Source organism: Salvelinus alpinus, chromosome 26 (genome assembly GCF_045679555.1).
Source record: "Salvelinus alpinus chromosome 26, SLU_Salpinus.1, whole genome shotgun sequence".
In the NCBI taxonomy this organism is placed as follows: Eukaryota; Metazoa; Chordata; class Actinopteri; order Salmoniformes; family Salmonidae; genus Salvelinus; species Salvelinus alpinus.
The window spans coordinates 3,566,806-3,584,570 of record NC_092111.1 but is presented as its reverse complement, the minus strand read 5'-3'; the positions used below and the strand labels follow the sequence as shown (position 1 = coordinate 3,584,570).

Below are 17,765 nucleotides of genomic sequence, written 5' to 3'. Positions count from 1 at the left end.
TCCAACAGGACAACGACCCTAAGCACACAGCCAAAATAACGCAAGAGTGGCTTCGGGACAAGTCTCTGAATGTCCTTGAGTGGCCCAGCCAGAGCCTGGACTTGAACCCGATCAAACATCTCTGGAGAGACCTGAAAATAGCTGTGCAGCGATGCTCACTATCCAACCTGACAGAGCTTGAGAGGATCTGCAGAGAAGAATGGGAGAAACTCCCCAAATACAGGTGTGCCAAGCTTGTGTAGCGTCATGTCCAATTAAACTCGAGGCTGTAATCGTTGCTAAAGGCGCTTCAACAAACTACTAGGTTGAAGGGTCTGAATACTTATGTTAATGTGATATTTCTGGAGGTTTTTGCACCAAAAAAACAACAACCTGTTTTTGCTTTGTCATTATGGGGTATTGTGTGTAAAGTTATGAATAAAAATTATTTAAAAAAATAAATACATTTTAGAATAAGGCTGTAACATTACAAAATGTGTAAAAAAGTCAAGGGGTCTGAATACTTTCCAAATGCACTGTATATGCAAACGGATGTGGACACCCCTTCAAATTTGTGGATTTGGTTATTTCGGCCACACCCATTGCTGACAGGTGTATAAAATCGAGCACACTGCCATGCAATCTCCATAGTCAGTTAGCTTCCAACAAGTCAGTTAGTCAAATTTTTGTCCTGATAGAGCTGCCCCGGTCAACTGTACTTGCTCATAAGGTGAAGTGAAAACGTCTAGGAGCAACAGCGGCTCAGCTGTGAAGTGGTAGGCCACACAAACTCACAGAACGGGACCACTGAGTGCTAAAGCACGTAACGTGTGAAAATTGTCTGTCCTCAGTTGCAACACTCAGTACAAACTACCTCTGGAAGCAACGTCAGCACAAGAACTGTTCGTCTGAAGCTTCATGAAATTAGTTTCCATGGCCTAGCAGCCGCACACAAGCCTAAGATCACCATACGCAATGCCAAGCATCGGCTGGAGTGGTGTAAAGCACGCCAACATTAGACTCTGGAGCAGTGGAAACGCGTTCTCTGGAGTGATGAATCACGCTTCACCATCTGGCAGTCCGACGGACAAATCTAGTTTAAGCGAAAGTTGTCAGTGGTGGAAAAAGTATCCAATAGTCATACTTGAGTAAAAGTAAAGATACCTTAATAGAAAATGACTCAAGTTAAAGTCACCCAGTAAAATACTACTTGAATAAAAGTCTGAAAGTATTTGAATTTAAATATAATTAAGTAGGTATCAAAAGTAAATGTAATTGCTAAAATATACTTAAGTATCAAAAGTATAAATCATTTCAAATTCATTATATTAAGCAAACCAGACGCCACCGTTTTCTTGTTTTTGAAATTTACGGATAGCCAGTAGCACACTCCAACACTCAGACGTAATTTACAAATGAAGCATGTATGTTTAGTGGGTTGGCCAGATCAGAGGCAGTAGGGATGACCATGGATGTTCTCTTTATGTGTATGAATTAGACTGCTAAGCATTCAAAATGTAACGAGTACTTATGGGTGTCAGGGAAAATGTATGGAGTAAAACAAAAACAATTTTTTTTGAAGAATGCAGTGAATTAAAAGTAAAATAGTAAAGTACAGATACCCCAAATAACTACTTAAGTAGTACTTTAAAGCATTTTTACTTACGTTTTTTATGCCACTGGACAAAGGAACTAGTATTCTTTCATATCTGTCTCTTTATACATTTTTCAAACACACCGCTATAAATAAATATTTCACAAAGTGCTTCTCTTTCAATGTTTATCCGAATGCAAAAGTTTAAGTTACTGGAGTTATATGGAAATTAATGACAATAAATGTTTTTTTGTTTTTTTTAATGGTTGTCCGTCTGTCAAAATTTTTGTCTTATTAAAGGGATTGTTCACTCAAAAACGTATTTAAATATAGTTCGTTTTTCAGTGAACTATCCCTTTAAGACTATTTCCAGGTAGACAATATACTGTACCTGTGGAATAGTTAATGTAGTGGTGCATTCTGAATGACCTTCATGTTTTCATGTACAGTTTCAATTTATCGTATGCCTTACTTGTTATGCTAACACACCAAGACAGTCGTGAAGAGGGCACGACAACACCTTTTCCCCCTCAGGAGGCTGAAAAGATTTGGCATGGGTCCCGAGATCCTCAAAAAGTTCTACAGCTGCACCATCGAGGACATCCTGACCAGTTGCATCAATGCCTGGTATGGCAAAATACTCGGCCCCCGACCGTAAGGAGCTATAAAGGGTAGTGTGAACAGCCCAGTACATCACTGGGGCCAAGCTTCCTGCCATCCAGGACCTATATAGTAGGCGGTGTCAGAGGAAGGCCCAAAAATTGTCAAAGAATCCAGTCACCCAAGTCATAGACTGTTCTCTCTGCTACCGCACGGCAAGCAGTACCGGATCGCCAAGTCTAGGTCCAAAAGGCTCCCTAACAGCTTCTACCCCCAAGCCATAACACTGCTGAACAATTAATCAAATGGCCACCCGGACTATTTACATTGACCCCCCCTTTGTTTTTACACTGCTGCTACTCGCTGTTTATTATCTATGCATAGTCACATAGTCACTACCCCTACCTACATGTACAAATTACCTAGACTAACCTGTACCCCCACACATTGACTCGGTACCGGTACCCTCTGTATATAGCATCGTTAATGTTATTTTATTGTGTTACTTTTTTCCCTTTTCCTTTAGTTTATTTAGTAAATATTTTCTTGACTCTATTACTTGAACTGCATTGTCGGTTAAGGGCTTGTAAGTAAGCATTTCACGATAAGGTCTACACCTGTGGTATTCGGCACATGTGACAAATACAATTTGATTTGACAATCAATTTATTAGGTCATCTGAGAAATTTACTGGACTCTTAACCTTATAAATTCTGCCTGTATGTGCATCTCTTTCCATTGACGGTAGTTAATTAGTCTCTTGGAGTTTTAGATGAGTCATTTAGAATAATGAATGTGTCACACCCTGTTCTGTTTCACCTGTCTTTGTGATTGTCTCCACCCCCTCCAGGTGTCACCCATCTTCCCCATTATCCCGTTTATTTATACTTGTGTTCTCTGTTTGTCTGTTGCCAGTTCGTTTTGTTTGTTCAAACATACCAGCGCCTGTCTTTGCTATAGTCCCTGTTTTCTAGTTTTGACCATTCCTGCCTTCCCCGAGACTGCCTGTCGTCCAGTACCTTTGCCCCACTACTCTGGATTACCGACCTCTGCCTGACCTGACCATCAGCCCGCCTGCTGTTCCGGTGCCTTACACCCTCTCTGGATTTTTGACCCCTGCCTGCCTTGACCTGTCGTTTGACTGGCCGTTTTAAAGAATAAACATTTGTTCCTTCTACACTGTCTGCACCTGGGTCATACCGTAACGGGATAGAATGAACAAATAACAGTTCACTTTCCTAGATGAGGTTTATTTCACATTGTGCACCATCTCATATTTGGATGAGTGGTTACACATGTCCATAATATTTTCTGTAAATAGAAGATATTTACACTTACAAATGTTAGTTTAATAGAAGTTATATTAGACTAGATATGAATGGTTCATATTTCTTACCAGTGCAGACAAAGAGTTTGCAGTCTACCCAAACACCTGTTTTCCTCTCCCTCTGTTGTCCAAGAAGTGATGAGTTTGTCACACACAGACACAGCATCAGTGTGTGCAATCAGATTCTATTGACTAACAGACATTTTCTGAGACTTCCTCCCTTATCATACACCATTTACTAAGAGCCAATCAACATATTCAAAGGATGGGGAGGTGGCTTGTCCAAGTAAGGACTCTTTTAATAATGCATTTTTGTTGATAATACATTGCATCTCCTTATCCCCCTAGTAGGGCCCCAGTTCTGCACTACTCTGGAACACACACCTTAACAGGTCAGTCATATGCACCTCCCAAACTAATATCTACAGTTTATAACATGATATCCATATCTACAGTAGAATGGTTACAACAAACATGTCCCATCAGGGGCTGGCGATAAAACATTTCACGAAACCACTACTCTAATGAATTGATTTCTCTTTCCCTTAGTGACAGTGGCTTCACAGGTAAATGTTTATCCTCAGTTTAGACTGACTGAAGAACACAGGAGAAATGTCAGCACCAATGTCTCCCATCCTGATTCAATAGCATAGATAGTCACATTGCCAGGGAAGTAGATGACATTACATACAAAACCTGCAGTCTGTGATGTACTGCAACTGGACGGAGAACCGATTCCATAGTGTGCGTTCTTCTGCATTTACACAGACATATCATTGTCTAATAGATACAGTCAGAATACAGGTAGCTACCGTTGGTTGTTGCATGCATATGATACGTATAAAAAAACAACAGCAAAGTGGGATCGTATAGTACAGTTGTCAAGTCAAACTCCAGTCTATGGTAGCGTTGTCAGTATTACGCAAAAAGCCCATTTCCACAATAGCACATCACAGTGTTAAGGAATATCAGGGAAGTACACCGTTGGAGGACAAGCATGCTAGTAATAAACACTACTTTCAGTAGTTGGGTTACAAACCCCACAGCAACATTTGACCTTTTGGAAGTCTTGGAAAATGCAGAGGGAGGAACTGTGCTACCGGATGCCTCCTTTACCCCAAGGATAACCTCAAACTGATTTGAATTGCATTGGAAAACTAGGATAGACATTGGTTGATGATACAGGCCTACAGCTGGAAGACAAACAGCTGGTGACACTCAATTAAAAAGGCCAGACATTGGAGTAACTGTTGTTTAGACACCCCATTAGGTCAGAATGAAATAATGAGTCTCTTCTGCCAAAGGGAATAAGGGATAGTTCACTCCAAAATTTTAGTTGAGGTCAGACGTGGGCTAATGTCAAGAGGTCCAAGCTGTCTGCTGTGTAGATACAGCTCTGTGCCTCAACTCCAAATGAATTGGAAAGACAGGCACCATCTAAAAAAGATTAAATTAGACTGTGCCTATCCTTTGTCTCATCTCGACATTAGGCCACTTTTGAGGTTTGAATATGTCTGACAAACTTAGATTTTTGAGTGAACTAGACAGTATCACTTTACAGGCAGCTGAGGTCACTACGATTTCTTGGGGCCACTTAGCAGTTTGACTTCACAATGCATTGACAGAGCCACTGCTGTGGTTACAGTGGGTAAAAGGCAGGATCAACATATTTGGGTACTTTGGTTTGACTTAATTGGGTTTAGACCTTGTTAGGAACTTTCTATTAGACATTTGCTATAAAGGCAGGCAAGGCCAAACCTCCTCAGAATCCACAAAACATGTCAAAACTCTGTAAGGGTCAAGTCCTCAAGATACGAGGCTATAAACATGATACAACTGAGAAGTTGATGTGTATTCTCTGAGCCGCATCATGTATTATACAGTAATAAGCAATGAGAATATCAATGTGTTTGCTGTATTTGCGTATATCTAGCAGTAGCAGCATTTTTGAGACCACTTCCATTCACACATCACCTTGAACATGCAATGTTGGTGTGGAAGTTTACAGTGAGTGTCATCTTAGGATATGTGAGCAAAACAGCTTTTGTGTTCTCAAGTATTGATGTCATGCACACATTGCTGATGATGTCAAAGTGTTTAAAACACAAAAGAATCACTGTATATTCCTTACATGGTATGTTTTGACAGTGCTTTACCTTGCAAAGTTGCCATTCACCCGAGAAATGCTATTGTTTGTCACAGATAGTAGGCTATACGTTGCATTACTGGTTTCTTTCTATATCAGTTAATTAGTTGTGCCTTCCGACAGGTTTGTCATTCGTCCTTCCTGGCTCGGTCGTTGGGGGCCGCCCTCTGAAGCACCAGGAGGCCAGAGAACGTGAGGGAGATTCCCACCCACCACAACGCAATCTGGGTCTCCCCGAAGATAAGCTGCCCCAAAAAGGCCTGTGGCAAAATACAGGTATTTACATTTAGTGCACCAGTCATTACACTTATTTCTCTCTATTGACAGCACTTAAAAAACGGAAAATCTGTGTTTCATGTATTAATTCGAACCATGCACTTTTAAGACTATTAGGCGTATACATTATTTATACACTGCTCAAAAAAATAAAGGGAACACTAAAATAACACATCCTAGATCTGAATGAATGAAATATTCTTATTAAATACTTTTTTCTTTACATAGTTGAATGTGCTGACAACAAAATCACACAAAAATTATCAATGGAAATCAAATTTATCAACCCATGGAGGTCTGGATTTGGAGTCACACTCAAAATTAAAGTGGAAAACCACACTACAGGCTGATCCAACTTTGATGTAATGTCCTTAAAACAAGTCAAAATGAGGCTCAGTAGTGTGTGTGGCCTCCACGTGCCTGTATGACCTCCCTACAACGCCTGGGCATGCTCCTGATGAGGTGGCGGATGGTCTTCTGAGGGATCTCCTCCCAGACTTGGACTAAAGCATCCGCCAACTCCTGGACAGTCTGTGGTGCAACGTGGCGTTGGTGGATGGAGCGAGACATGATGTCCCAGATGTGCTCAATTGGATTCAGGTCTGGGGAACGGGCGGGCCAGTCCATAGCATCAATGCCTTCCTCTTGCAGGAACTGCTGACACACTCCAGCCACATGAGGTCTAGCATTGTCTTGCATTAGGAGGAACCCAGGGCCAACCGCACCAGCATATGGTCTCACAAGGGGTCTGAGGATCTCATCTCGGTACCTAATGGCAGTCAGGCTACCTCTGGCGAGCACATGGAGGGCTGTGCGGCCCCCAAAAGAAATGCCACCCCACACCATGACTGACCCACCGCCAAACCGGTCATGCTGGAGGATGTTGCAGGCAGCAGAACGTTCTCCACGGCGTCTCCAGACTCTGTCACGTCTGTCACATGTGCTCATGTGCTCAGTGTGAACCTGCTTTCATCTGTGAAGAGCACAGGGCGCCAGTGGCGAATTTGCCAATCTTGGTGTTCTCTGGCAAATGCCAAACGTCCTGCACGGTGTTGGGCTGTAAGCACAACCCCCACCTGTGGACGTCGAGCCCTCATACCACCCTCATGGAGTCTGTTTCTGACCGTTTGAGCAGACACATGCACATTTGTGGCCTGCTGGAGGTCATTTTGCAGGGCTCTGGCAGTGCTCCACCTGCTCCTCCTTGCACAAAGGCGGAGGTAGCGGTCCTGCTGCTGGGTTGTTGCCCTCCTACGGCCTCCTCCACGTCTCCTGATGTACTGGCCTGTCTCCTGGTAGCTGCACTACCTGAGCCCCTTGTGTGGGTTGTAGACTCCGTCTCATGCTACCACTAGAGTGAAAGCACCGCCAGCATTCAAAAGTGACCAAAACATCAGCCAGGAAGCATAGGAACTGAGAAGTGGTCTGTGGTCACCACCTGCAGAACCACTCCTTTATTGGGGGTGTCTTACTAATTGCCTATAATTTCCACCTTTTGTCTATTCCATTTGCACAACAGCATGTGAAATGTATTGTCAATCAGTGTTGCTTCCTAAGTGGACAGTTTGATTTCACAGAAGTGTGATTGACTTGGAGTTACATTGTGTTGTTTAAGTGTTCCCTTTAATTTTTTTGAGCAGTGTAAATAATTGTGTCTTTTCCACAGGGAAAAACGCGTACTTACGGAAGATATGAAGTTGGAAGCGGTGGTGGTCACAGTGGTTCGGATGGAGGAGGAAGAGTGCCTGAGAGCCTTAGCCAGGAATGTCCACATCACAGCATTACAGGTGAAGAGTAGCCCCCCACAAAGAAGCCTCAGGGGGATGTGTAGCTGAAACAAACACACAAACACAATAGACCCCTTTCTTTGTTTGCAAACATCGCTGCACTAGGGCGATGTACACAAGTTGGTGGCAGAACAAGGGGGAGTTCTTATAGAATGCCAGGAAAAAAAGCCTCTATTTACATGTTGCTTATAAGTGCATTGCACACTACTTTTGGATTATAATCATACTTTAAGGCTATTATAAATGTCCTGCTTAATATAATGTTTGTGTCATCATCGCAAATCAAGTGCATTATACTTTTTAAAAAACAGCCTATTTCAATGAGCATTAGAATTCTAGCTAACAACATCTGAATCCAAAATAGTTATTTTGCAAAGATAACAACCAAATATAATCTTTGACTATTCAAGCATGAGTCTTAACATCATTGTAAGCATAGGAGAACCGCAAAAAGTGACTGTTTCTAAGTAATAAAAACGTAAATCTAGGCTATGTTGAACGGGCATAGATGGTGATGGCTTTTTACTGCTTCCAATAGTAGCACGCATTTGCGTGACGTCAGTGTGTCGTGTACTGGAATGTGGTCTATATGAATGAAAACAATGTTATGTTGCAATTGAGTCACATCAAATAGTTGAGCTCCATTTCAGGGATTTGGAGCCTATTTTAGTTGTGTGTCTTGATATGTAAATGTATGTCAAATAAATATCTGACGGCTATATAAATAAATAATATAGATGATAACTCAAACGTAAAATCATGACACCAGATTATGAAGGTCGTTTCAAGCAGCCCAATTACAATATGGTATTGACATTGAATGGACAATTGGCCATATGTTAAACTAGGATCACATTCGGCCACTAGAATAAAATGATACTCAACATAAGCAAATATATTGCTTTAACACAAAAATAAACGAATACTGCACTACTGTAGGTCGCACGAGCTGCAATGTCGTTCAAGCACGCGGGTACGACACGAGCTTGATACACAGCATCGCCTGTCCAGCTGAGCGAGCCGCCGATGGTGCTGATGCTGAGCGCACGAGCTGGAATCGGGAGCCTTAAACTCGTCACTGGAAAACCCCAACTTCCCTTCTCGCGGACGTATTGCTATGCTAACACATTGACATTTACATTATTCAAAGCCACCCGAATCCCATCGCGTTAATAATTCAGGCACTTAAACGGCGGCGATTCCTCACCCAGTCACAAGCGGTAGTTTCGTCCGGTTGTCTAAATTTCCGCTGCTCTCCCCATGTTCGTAGCCCCGTTTCACATACACCTTTAAGGTAATCGGCTCCAAGTGACAGCTTTGCAGATGAAGATGCGACAGCCCCGAGAAACCCCGCCAGGAGCGCATAGAAAACGCCGGGGAACATGTTGACAACCAAGGCACATATTTTTCTAATCCATCACATTCCTACGGCGGTATTGAGTTGAATGTGTGGGTCAAATTTAATCTACAGGCTACTTCCCAACAATAACCGCCAGGAGATAGCCACACCAATCAAAATACTTGCTCAGCGGGTAGGTGCACAAAGTGGTTGGACACAGAACTCCACGGCTGTGTAGCATTGTGGGATGAGTAGTTTCTTCAGCGACATCACGTGTTCAGGAATTCTGTGGATATTGGATAAGAATTTATTTCAGGAATCAATAGGTTTAAGAGTGAGTTCTAGTCTCTCAAAGGCAAGACCCAATTAATGAATCATGATAGGCCTTTAATTAGTCTCATTCATATTTATAATATTAAATTAAAAGCCAGACGTTCTATTTTAATCACAAAAAATAATCATACATTAGGCAATAGGCTAGGTTAGCCTTATAGCCTACTACTTTGTTAATCTGCTCTATATTAAAGTTGCAATATGCAACTTTTTGAGAAACCTGACCAAATTCACATAGAAATGTCAGTTATAGATCTGGCATTCTCATTGAAAGCAAGTCTAAGAAGCAGTAGATGTGTTCTATGTGCTTTAAATCTATGCTTACTGGTCTTAGGTTTCGTTTTTGCGTCATTTACTTTCGTTTTTTTTACACGAGCTTCAAACAGCTGAAAATACAACATTTTTGGTTATGGAAAATATATTTCACAGTGGTTTAGATGGTACAAGGATTATCTACACAAATGCCTCTGTATTGATGTGTAATATTGTTATTATTGTTGCAATTAAAAAAATGTAAAATCTCTGATTCTCTGCTGGGCGGGCACTATAAAGTGTGCCTAATAGGTTATTTAGTGTGGTTTCAATCAAATTATCCATAAACTATAGGCTATAGGCTGTTGAGTGCATGCTCTGAGAAGCAAAAAAGGGGTCGTTGCATTTCCACTCCATTGTGGATGTCCCCATTTGAAATACATTACATCTGGCACAACGTAACGGAGTGCTTATGGGTTATGGGAACGAGGTTGATGCCTCGATCACACCTACAGTGTTTTGTGTTTTGGTACACCAGAAGTACATTCTTTTCCAATTGAACGCTGCGTTTACCTTGCAGCATTGCGTTGCAGACGCAGTCGCAGTGCGTTCTGTGTGCTGAATATGTTGGATAAATCGAACGTATTGTATGCGTAGATGGCTTGGCAGAAATGATAGCAGAAGGTGATTGTTGAACTTCTGTTGCACACATATCCAGATGATGCTGCTTACCATTTCGCAGGACCACTGTAGGTGTGTTCGAGGCGTGAGGCTCTCTCTGGTCTGTCCAAGAAGTGAGGGTAAACGGTAGGCATGTTCTCTGCCATCCACTTTTAATTATTATTTTGGCTATAGGGGAGAGTCACTTGTTGTTGTTTTTTCAAGCTCTAAGAGAGGGTTTAGGTAAAATATATTTTGCAGAAGGGAGGGCCATCCATTTTCATTTCAGAGAGGTCCAATTTTCTCCATGTAACCCTTACTTTAAATAACCTTCACTCCCTAAAATGAAACCTTGAACGCACAAAAAAGGTGATACTGTGAGATTTGAAAAACGATTAAAACCACGACGAGAAAGACTCAACGAATACAGCAGAGAGCTGCTGTTTTTCTGAGTCAGTTCATGTTTAAATTGTTATTCAGCACCGTCAACACTGTTCAACACTTTTATAAGTCATAAAAATGGGCGTTTTCCCTACTTCCACTCACGCCACAACCAGCACTGCTGCTGCAATGAATGAGTATAGCAAATTGTTCCGATAAGCTTGCGTTGTTTTTAGGCTATTAGCGGTGTCTTTTTTTCTATCAAGGAATATTTCACTTTCTCTGGTCATACAGTAGGAGTAACAACATGAATTGGTGCATGAGGAAGACTCCTCTGGTCATAGGAGTAACAACATGAATTGATGCATGAGGAAGACTCCTCTGGTCATAGGAGTAACAACATGAATTGGTGCATGAGGAAGACTCCTCTGGTCATAGGGGTAACAACATGAATTGGTGCATGAGGAAGAAATAATGCAGTGCGACTTGAGTTTCACCATCAGCTGGAACACTGTGTCCCCTTTTCTCGGCAGAGGGAGGGAGGGACGGTGTCGGTGAGTCGGGGCGAGAGGTAGCCTCACCGCTGCTCTCTTGCTTAGTGATGGGTTTTGCCAGGGCGATGTGGATGGTGGATGGGCGTAAGCATCTGCGTCCAAAAGTTGTAAGTTCGAATCCAGCAAGTCGTTTTTTTATATTTTGTTTTAAGCCTATCCCAAACCTTAACCATTCAGAGTTAATGCCTAATCTTAAGATTTCTGAACTAATGCCTACATTTAACCTTAAACACTTGACGTTTGTAAGAACTTCGAAATTTGATGTTTGAGAGACATGAATGAACGTCTAATTCTGTCGGAGACCGTGAGAGCTACTTACGTTCGCTAACAGACCTATTTTATTTGAACGGATCGTTGGGAACCATAACGCATCGGTGAAAGAGGCGTTCATTTGGCTTCCTGATTTGGATACTGATACTCCTGCTTTTTGAGCACAAAACAACGTTTTTCAGCAGATAAGTTACAAAATAATTATGTAAAGAGAGTAATCCTCACTACAGAAACAATAAGTAATGTGGAGAGCGTGTCAATCTGGTCCCTGCTGATTGTTTTCTGTGCCATCTAATAATTTGCGCAGGTAAACATTTATTTGAACGCACATTTCACAATTTGACATAATGGCAGGCTACCTTTATTTTTTTACATTGGAGATGTGTAATTTTGTTAATGGTTCTAGGTCGATTTTTAAGCATTTTGAACAAAGAGCCGTTTGGGAGCCAAATCACCGGAATTCCCATCACTACCCTTCAGTGGCGGTCAGTGTCGTTTAAGAGGAGGGAGGGCAAGTCTTTTTTAATGAGCATGGCCTTATTTCTATTACAGCATATTGGATGACTGTCGTTTATATTCCATTCACCCAGCTCAATGTAACATCGATAGAATCACGTTTGAAGGTATGACCCAGACTGTTGAAGGAACAAAAGTTTATTCCTTAATCCAGGGGCAGGCAAACGACAGGTCAAGGCAGGCAGTGGTCAATAATCCAGAGAGGTTGTAAAGTGCAGGACAACAGGTGGGCTCAGGATTAGGTCAGGCAGAGGTCGGTAATCCAGAGTAGTGGGGCAAAGGTACAGGACGGCAGTCAGGGTCAGGGCAGATAAAATGTTCAACACAGAGAAAACTAGGAAACGGGCATAATCGAGAGACAGGAGCAGAGGGAAAACCGCTGGTAGGCTTGACGAAACAAAACGAACTGGCAACAGACAGAGAACACAGGTATAAATACCCAGGGGATAATGGGGAATATGGGCGACACCTGGAGGGGGGTGGAGACAAGCACAACGACAGGTGAAACAGATCAGGGCGTGACAGATAGGTTTAGGCTGCTACATGATACTCAAATTTTCCTTATACCCATCATGAGCAATATTCCCTCATGCGCCTGGACTGTCTTGCATAAGAAATATCAGCGCATGCAGAGAAGCACAAGATTGAACTTCACTCAACATTCTAGAGTTTACCCCATTAGTTAACACTATCAATGTTCCCTTTACTGTGGGAATTGTGATCGAATCAAACGCAGTATTAGCCACTTTCATTGCACATACCGAAACAAAATTCAAAACAAACTATGCAAGAGAAATTACTACACATTGTAGTAGGATTCTTTTGCATTGACAGGTGGGTCTCAGGCCTGTACTCTACACAGACCAGTGTGCCATAACTAATCAGAGCTGCAGTAGGCCTATTTGCAAATCGACCCTTGCCATACAGTGGGGCAAAAAAGTATTTAGTCAGCCACCAATTGTGCAAGTTCTCCCACTTAAAAAGATGAGAGAGGCCTGTAATTTTCATCATAGGTACACTTCAACTATGACAGACAAAATAAGGGAAAACAATCCAGAAAATCACATTGTAGGATTTTTAATGAATTTATTTGCAAATTATGGTGGAAAATAAGTATTTGGTCACCTACAAACAAGCAAGATTTCTGGCTCTCACAGACCTGTAACTTCTTCTTTAAGAGGCTCCTCTGTCCTCCACTCGTTACCTGAATTAATGGCACCTGTTTTAACTTGTTATCAGTATAAAAGACACCTGTCCACAACCTCAAACAGTCACACTCCAAACTCCACTATGGCCAAGACCAAAGAGTTGCATCCAAAGAACACCATACCTACTGTGAAGCATGGGGGTGGAAACATCATGCTTTGGGGCTGTTTTTCTGCAAAGGGACCAGGACGACTGATCCGTGTAAAGGAAAGAATGAATGGGGCCATGTATTGTGAGATTTTGAGTGAAAACCTCCTTCCATCAGCAAGGGCATTGAAGATGAAACGTGGCTGGGTCTTTCAGCATGACAATGATCCCAAACACACCGCCCGGGCAACGAAGGAGTGGCTTCGTAAGAAGCATTTCAAGGTCCTGGAGTGGCCTAGCCAGTCTCCAGATCTCAACCCCATAGAAAATCTTTGGAGGGAGTTGAAAGTCCGTGTTGCCCAGCAACAGCCCCAAAACATCACTGCTCTAGATGAGATCTGCATGGAGGAATGGGCCAAAATACCAGCAACAGTGTGTGAAAACCTTGTGAAGACTTACAGAAAACGTTTGACCTCTGTCATTGCCAACAAAGGGTATATAACAAAGTATTGAGATAAACTTTTGTTATTGACCAAATACTTATTTTCCACCATAATTTGCAAATAAATTCATAAAAAATCCTACAATGTGATTTTTCTGGATTTTTTTTTCTAATTTTGTCTGTCATAGTTGAAGTGTACCTATGATGAAAATTACAGGCCTCTCTCATCTTTTTAAGTGGGAGAACTTGCACAATTGGTGGCTGACTAAATACTTTTTTGCCCCACTGTAACTGCTACACACAGCCTATATCGTTGTCACCATATTAGCTAACATCATAGTCAACATAGCTACTATAACTAACGCGTTAGTAAACCCACTACAATCATGCAGTACAGCGTACAGTCAGCAAGCAGTTTAGCAGTTAGTGGTTCCTCCTTTAAAAGTTGCAAGCTTACACCGCGGACTTAGAGATACCCAGCTTCACGGCTTCATTGCTCCAGACCACCACAAGGGGGAGTTAGAGCACTCATTATGCATTTGGGTCCCAAGGTTTTTATATGACCAATCATATCGAGTGGTTCCAATGACGAATTTGACACGAGCCACCCGTCCCTGGTGACTTTCTTCAGCAAAGATGGCTGACAAAACATTACGGTCGAAGCAAATGTAAGTAGTTATAACGTCATAACGAGTCAAACAAAACATGTACAATTGAGAGGAATATGTTTATGTAGAGACAAACATTTGTCCATATTTTTTTATCATAAAGCTCATTTCTGAAAATCGCTATTTAGCAAGTTAGCTGACTAGCTAACATTAGCCAGCTAGCTAGCTAGTGTTATGACATGAGTAGTAATTTGTAATTCATGTTGTTTAATGTTTTAGGGACTCCTGAGAAAACCAGCAAACCAGGCTGTCGTCTTGTGAAACAGTGGATGTAAAGAATCTAGCTAGCTAAAGCATTTACTGCAAATTGAATGTACAATTGTGTTAGCTTGCCGTGCTTATAATTGCCATGCAATACAGCTGAACTAACATAGCTAGCTAAATTTGTATTTGCTTATTGTGTAGTGGAGGATAAAAATAACTGTATGCTTATGGATGTGTAGCTAGCTACAGTATGTAGCCGATCTGTGTATGGACCCTAAAACTTTTGGTATGAATATTAGTTCAGAACCTATCTATGAACCTCAGCAATCATAATTGTTGTACCGACTTCAAGTCTGAACGGCATAAATGAAGCCTATGGATTGAGTAGAATATAATAACTTTATTGTGCCAAGGATGCAAGCCCTATATACATTTACTGTAGTTATTACCACACATGAGATCCCCACATTGTAGCCTGTACATTGAGTATACAGTTGAAGTCAGAAGTTCACATACACTTAGGTTTTAGTCATTAAAACTCGTTTTTCAACCACTCCACAAATTTCTTGTTAACAAACTATAGTTTTGGCAAGTCGGTTAGGACATCTACTTTGTGCATGACACAAGTCATTTTTCCAACAATTGTTTACAGACAGATTATTTAACTTATAATTCACTGTATCACAATTCCAGTGGGTCAGAAGTTTACATACACTAAGTTGACTGTGCCTTTAAACAGCTTGGAAAATTCCAGAAAATGATATCACAGCTTTAGAAGCTTCTGATAGGCTAATTGACATCATTTGAGTCAATTGGAGGTGTACCTGTGGATGTATTTCAAGGCCTACCTTCAAACTCAGTGCTTCTTTGCTTGACATCATGGGAAAATCAAAAGAAATCAGCCAAGACCTCAGAAAAAAAATTGTAGACCTCCACAAGTCTGGTTCATCATTGGGAGTAATTTCCAAACGCCTGAAGGTACCACGTTCATCTGTACAAACAATAGTACGCAAGTATAAACACCATGGGACCACACAGCCGTCATACTGCTCAGGAAGCAGACGTGTTCTGTCTCCTAGAGATGAACGTACTTTGGTGCGAAAAGTGCTAATCAATCCCAGAACAACAAATGGACAATGACCCCAAGCATACTTCCAAAGTTGTGGCAAAATGGCTTAAGGACAACAAAGTCAAGGTATTGGAGTGGCCATCACAAAGCCCTGACCTCAATCCTATAGAAAACTTGTGGGCAGAGCTGAAAAAAAAGTGTGTGCGAGCAAGGAGGCCTACAAACCTGACCCAGTTACACCAGCTCTGTCAGGAGGAATGGGCCAAAATTCACCCAACTTATTGTGGGAAGCTTGTGGAAGGCTACCCAAAATGTTTGAACCAAGTTAAACAATTTCAAGGCAATGCTACCAAATACTAATTGAGTGTATGTAAACTTCTGATCCACTGGAAAAGTGATGAAATAAATAAAAGCTGAGATAAATCATTCTCTCTACTATTATTCTGACATTTCACATTCTTAAAATAAAGTGCGAAGAGGGATACCGGAGAATGGAGTCGGCGAGACTTACACGGATAGCGAGGAAGCTCGAGAGGCAGCCCCCCAAAAAATGTTTGGGGGGGCACACGAGGAGATTGGCTGAGTCAGGTTGGAGACCTGAGCCAAGTCCTCGTGCTTACCGTGGCGAGCGTTGTACTGGTCAGGCACTGTGTTATGCGGTGGAGCGCACGGTGTCTCCAGTGCGCATTCACAGCCCAGTGCGCTACATCCCAGCTCCCCGCATCTGCCGGGCTAGGGTGAGCATCCAGCCAGGACGGGTTGTGCAGGCTCTAAGCTCGAGACCTTCAGTGCGCCTCCACGGCCCAGTGTATCCGGTGCCTCTGCCAAGGACAAAGCCTCCTGTATGTCTCTCCAGCCTGGTGAGTCCTGTGCCTGCGCCCAGAACTAAGCCTCCTGTATGTCTCCCCAGACTGGTGAGCCCTGTGGCACCTCCACGTACCAGACTGCCCATACGTCTCCTCACTCCAGTGATGACCCATGGCACGAAGCCTCCAGTGATGATCCATGGCAAGAAGCCTCCAGTGATGATCCATGGCACGAAGCCTCCAGTGATGATCCATGGCACGAAGCCTCCAATGATGATCCATGGCAAGAAGCCTCCAGTGATGATCCATGGCACGAAGCCTCCAGTGATGATCCATGGCACGAAGCCTCCAGTGATGATCCATGGCAAGAAGCCTCCAGTGACGATCCATGGTAAGAAGCCTCCAGTGACGATCCATGGCACGAAGCCTCCAGCGACGGTCTCCAGTCCGGAGCCTCCAGCGACGGTCTCCAATCCGGAGCCTCCAGCGACGGTCTCCAGTCCGGAGCCTCCAGCGACGGTCTCCAGTCCGGGGCCTCCAGCGACGGTCCCCAGTCCGAGGCCCGCAAAGAGGGTCCCCAGTCCGGAGCCACCAGCGACGGTCCCTAGTCCGTTCTCAATCAGGGACAGCTGTCTATCGTTGTCTCTGATTGGGAGCCATACTTAGGTAGCCCTTTTCCCTCCTTTCAGTGTGGGAAGTTAACTTTGTTTGTGGCACAGCCCGTAAGCTTCCACGGTTGTTTTGTATTGTTTATTGTTTTTGTCTGCGTTATTTCTAAATAAAAGGAATATGTACGCTCACAACGCTGGGCTTTGGTCTCCTCCTTTTGACGGCCGTGACACCAAGAAAGAAAGTTAGATGAATTCAACTGAAAATGGCGAGAACAGGCATTCGTAGCTTTTTGGTTAGCTTGAGAATAATAAATGCATGATTTATCATTCTACGGTATCTATGTAATATAGTAGAATTTTATGAACTGATACTGAATCGTAGGAACTAACTACTAGCTATGTAGAAGTTTGACGGAAGAACGCCCAGTGTTGCTTACCTGAGATGCCATCATCACACAGTCCTTCTTCGTAGGTATCCGCTATGACTTCCTTTGTGTCGATAAGAAAGGCTGAACAGTAACATTGGTTGTAGCCAAACTGACACACAAAAAATGGCCAAAATGGAGGGTGGTTGATTGCGAAATTAAATTGGAGTTTTGTTTCAAATACATTTTTTGTTCTCTAAATGTTTTTGGGGAATAAAAGGAATAAAGTTTTG

General features: G+C 42.5%; 1 protein-coding gene across 1 annotated transcript; it reads right to left on the bottom strand.

The window, feature by feature from the left end:
- Window positions 1-5,580: 5,580 nt before the first annotated feature.
- On the bottom strand, window positions 5,581-9,228 carry LOC139554455 (transmembrane protein 42-like). Its single transcript, XM_071367266.1, has 3 exons — window positions 8,917-9,228; window positions 7,607-7,753; window positions 5,581-5,906 (listed from the first exon to the last, which is right to left on the bottom strand). The coding sequence occupies exons 1-3, from the start codon at window positions 9,091-9,093 to the stop codon at window positions 5,775-5,777; spliced, it is 456 nt and encodes a 151-aa protein (XP_071223367.1). The 5' UTR covers window positions 9,094-9,228; the 3' UTR covers window positions 5,581-5,774.
- Between the last annotated feature and the right edge of the window lie 8,537 nt (window positions 9,229-17,765).

What these genes read in the sequence shown, in the direction of transcription:
- LOC139554455 (XM_071367266.1), bottom strand. Translation starts at nt 9,093, where the DNA reads ATGTTCCCCGGCGTTTTCTATGCGCTCCTGGCGGGGTTTCTCGGGGCT. An exon ending in AAACTACCGCTTGTGACTGG is followed by an intron (nt 7,754 to 8,916) that starts GTGAGGAATCGC and finishes TGTTTGTTTCAG; the next exon opens with CTACACATCCCCCTGAGGCT. An exon ending in CTTCCAACTTCATATCTTCC is followed by an intron (nt 5,907 to 7,606) that starts GTAAGTACGCGT and finishes ATTTTGCCACAG; the next exon opens with GCCTTTTTGGGGCAGCTTAT.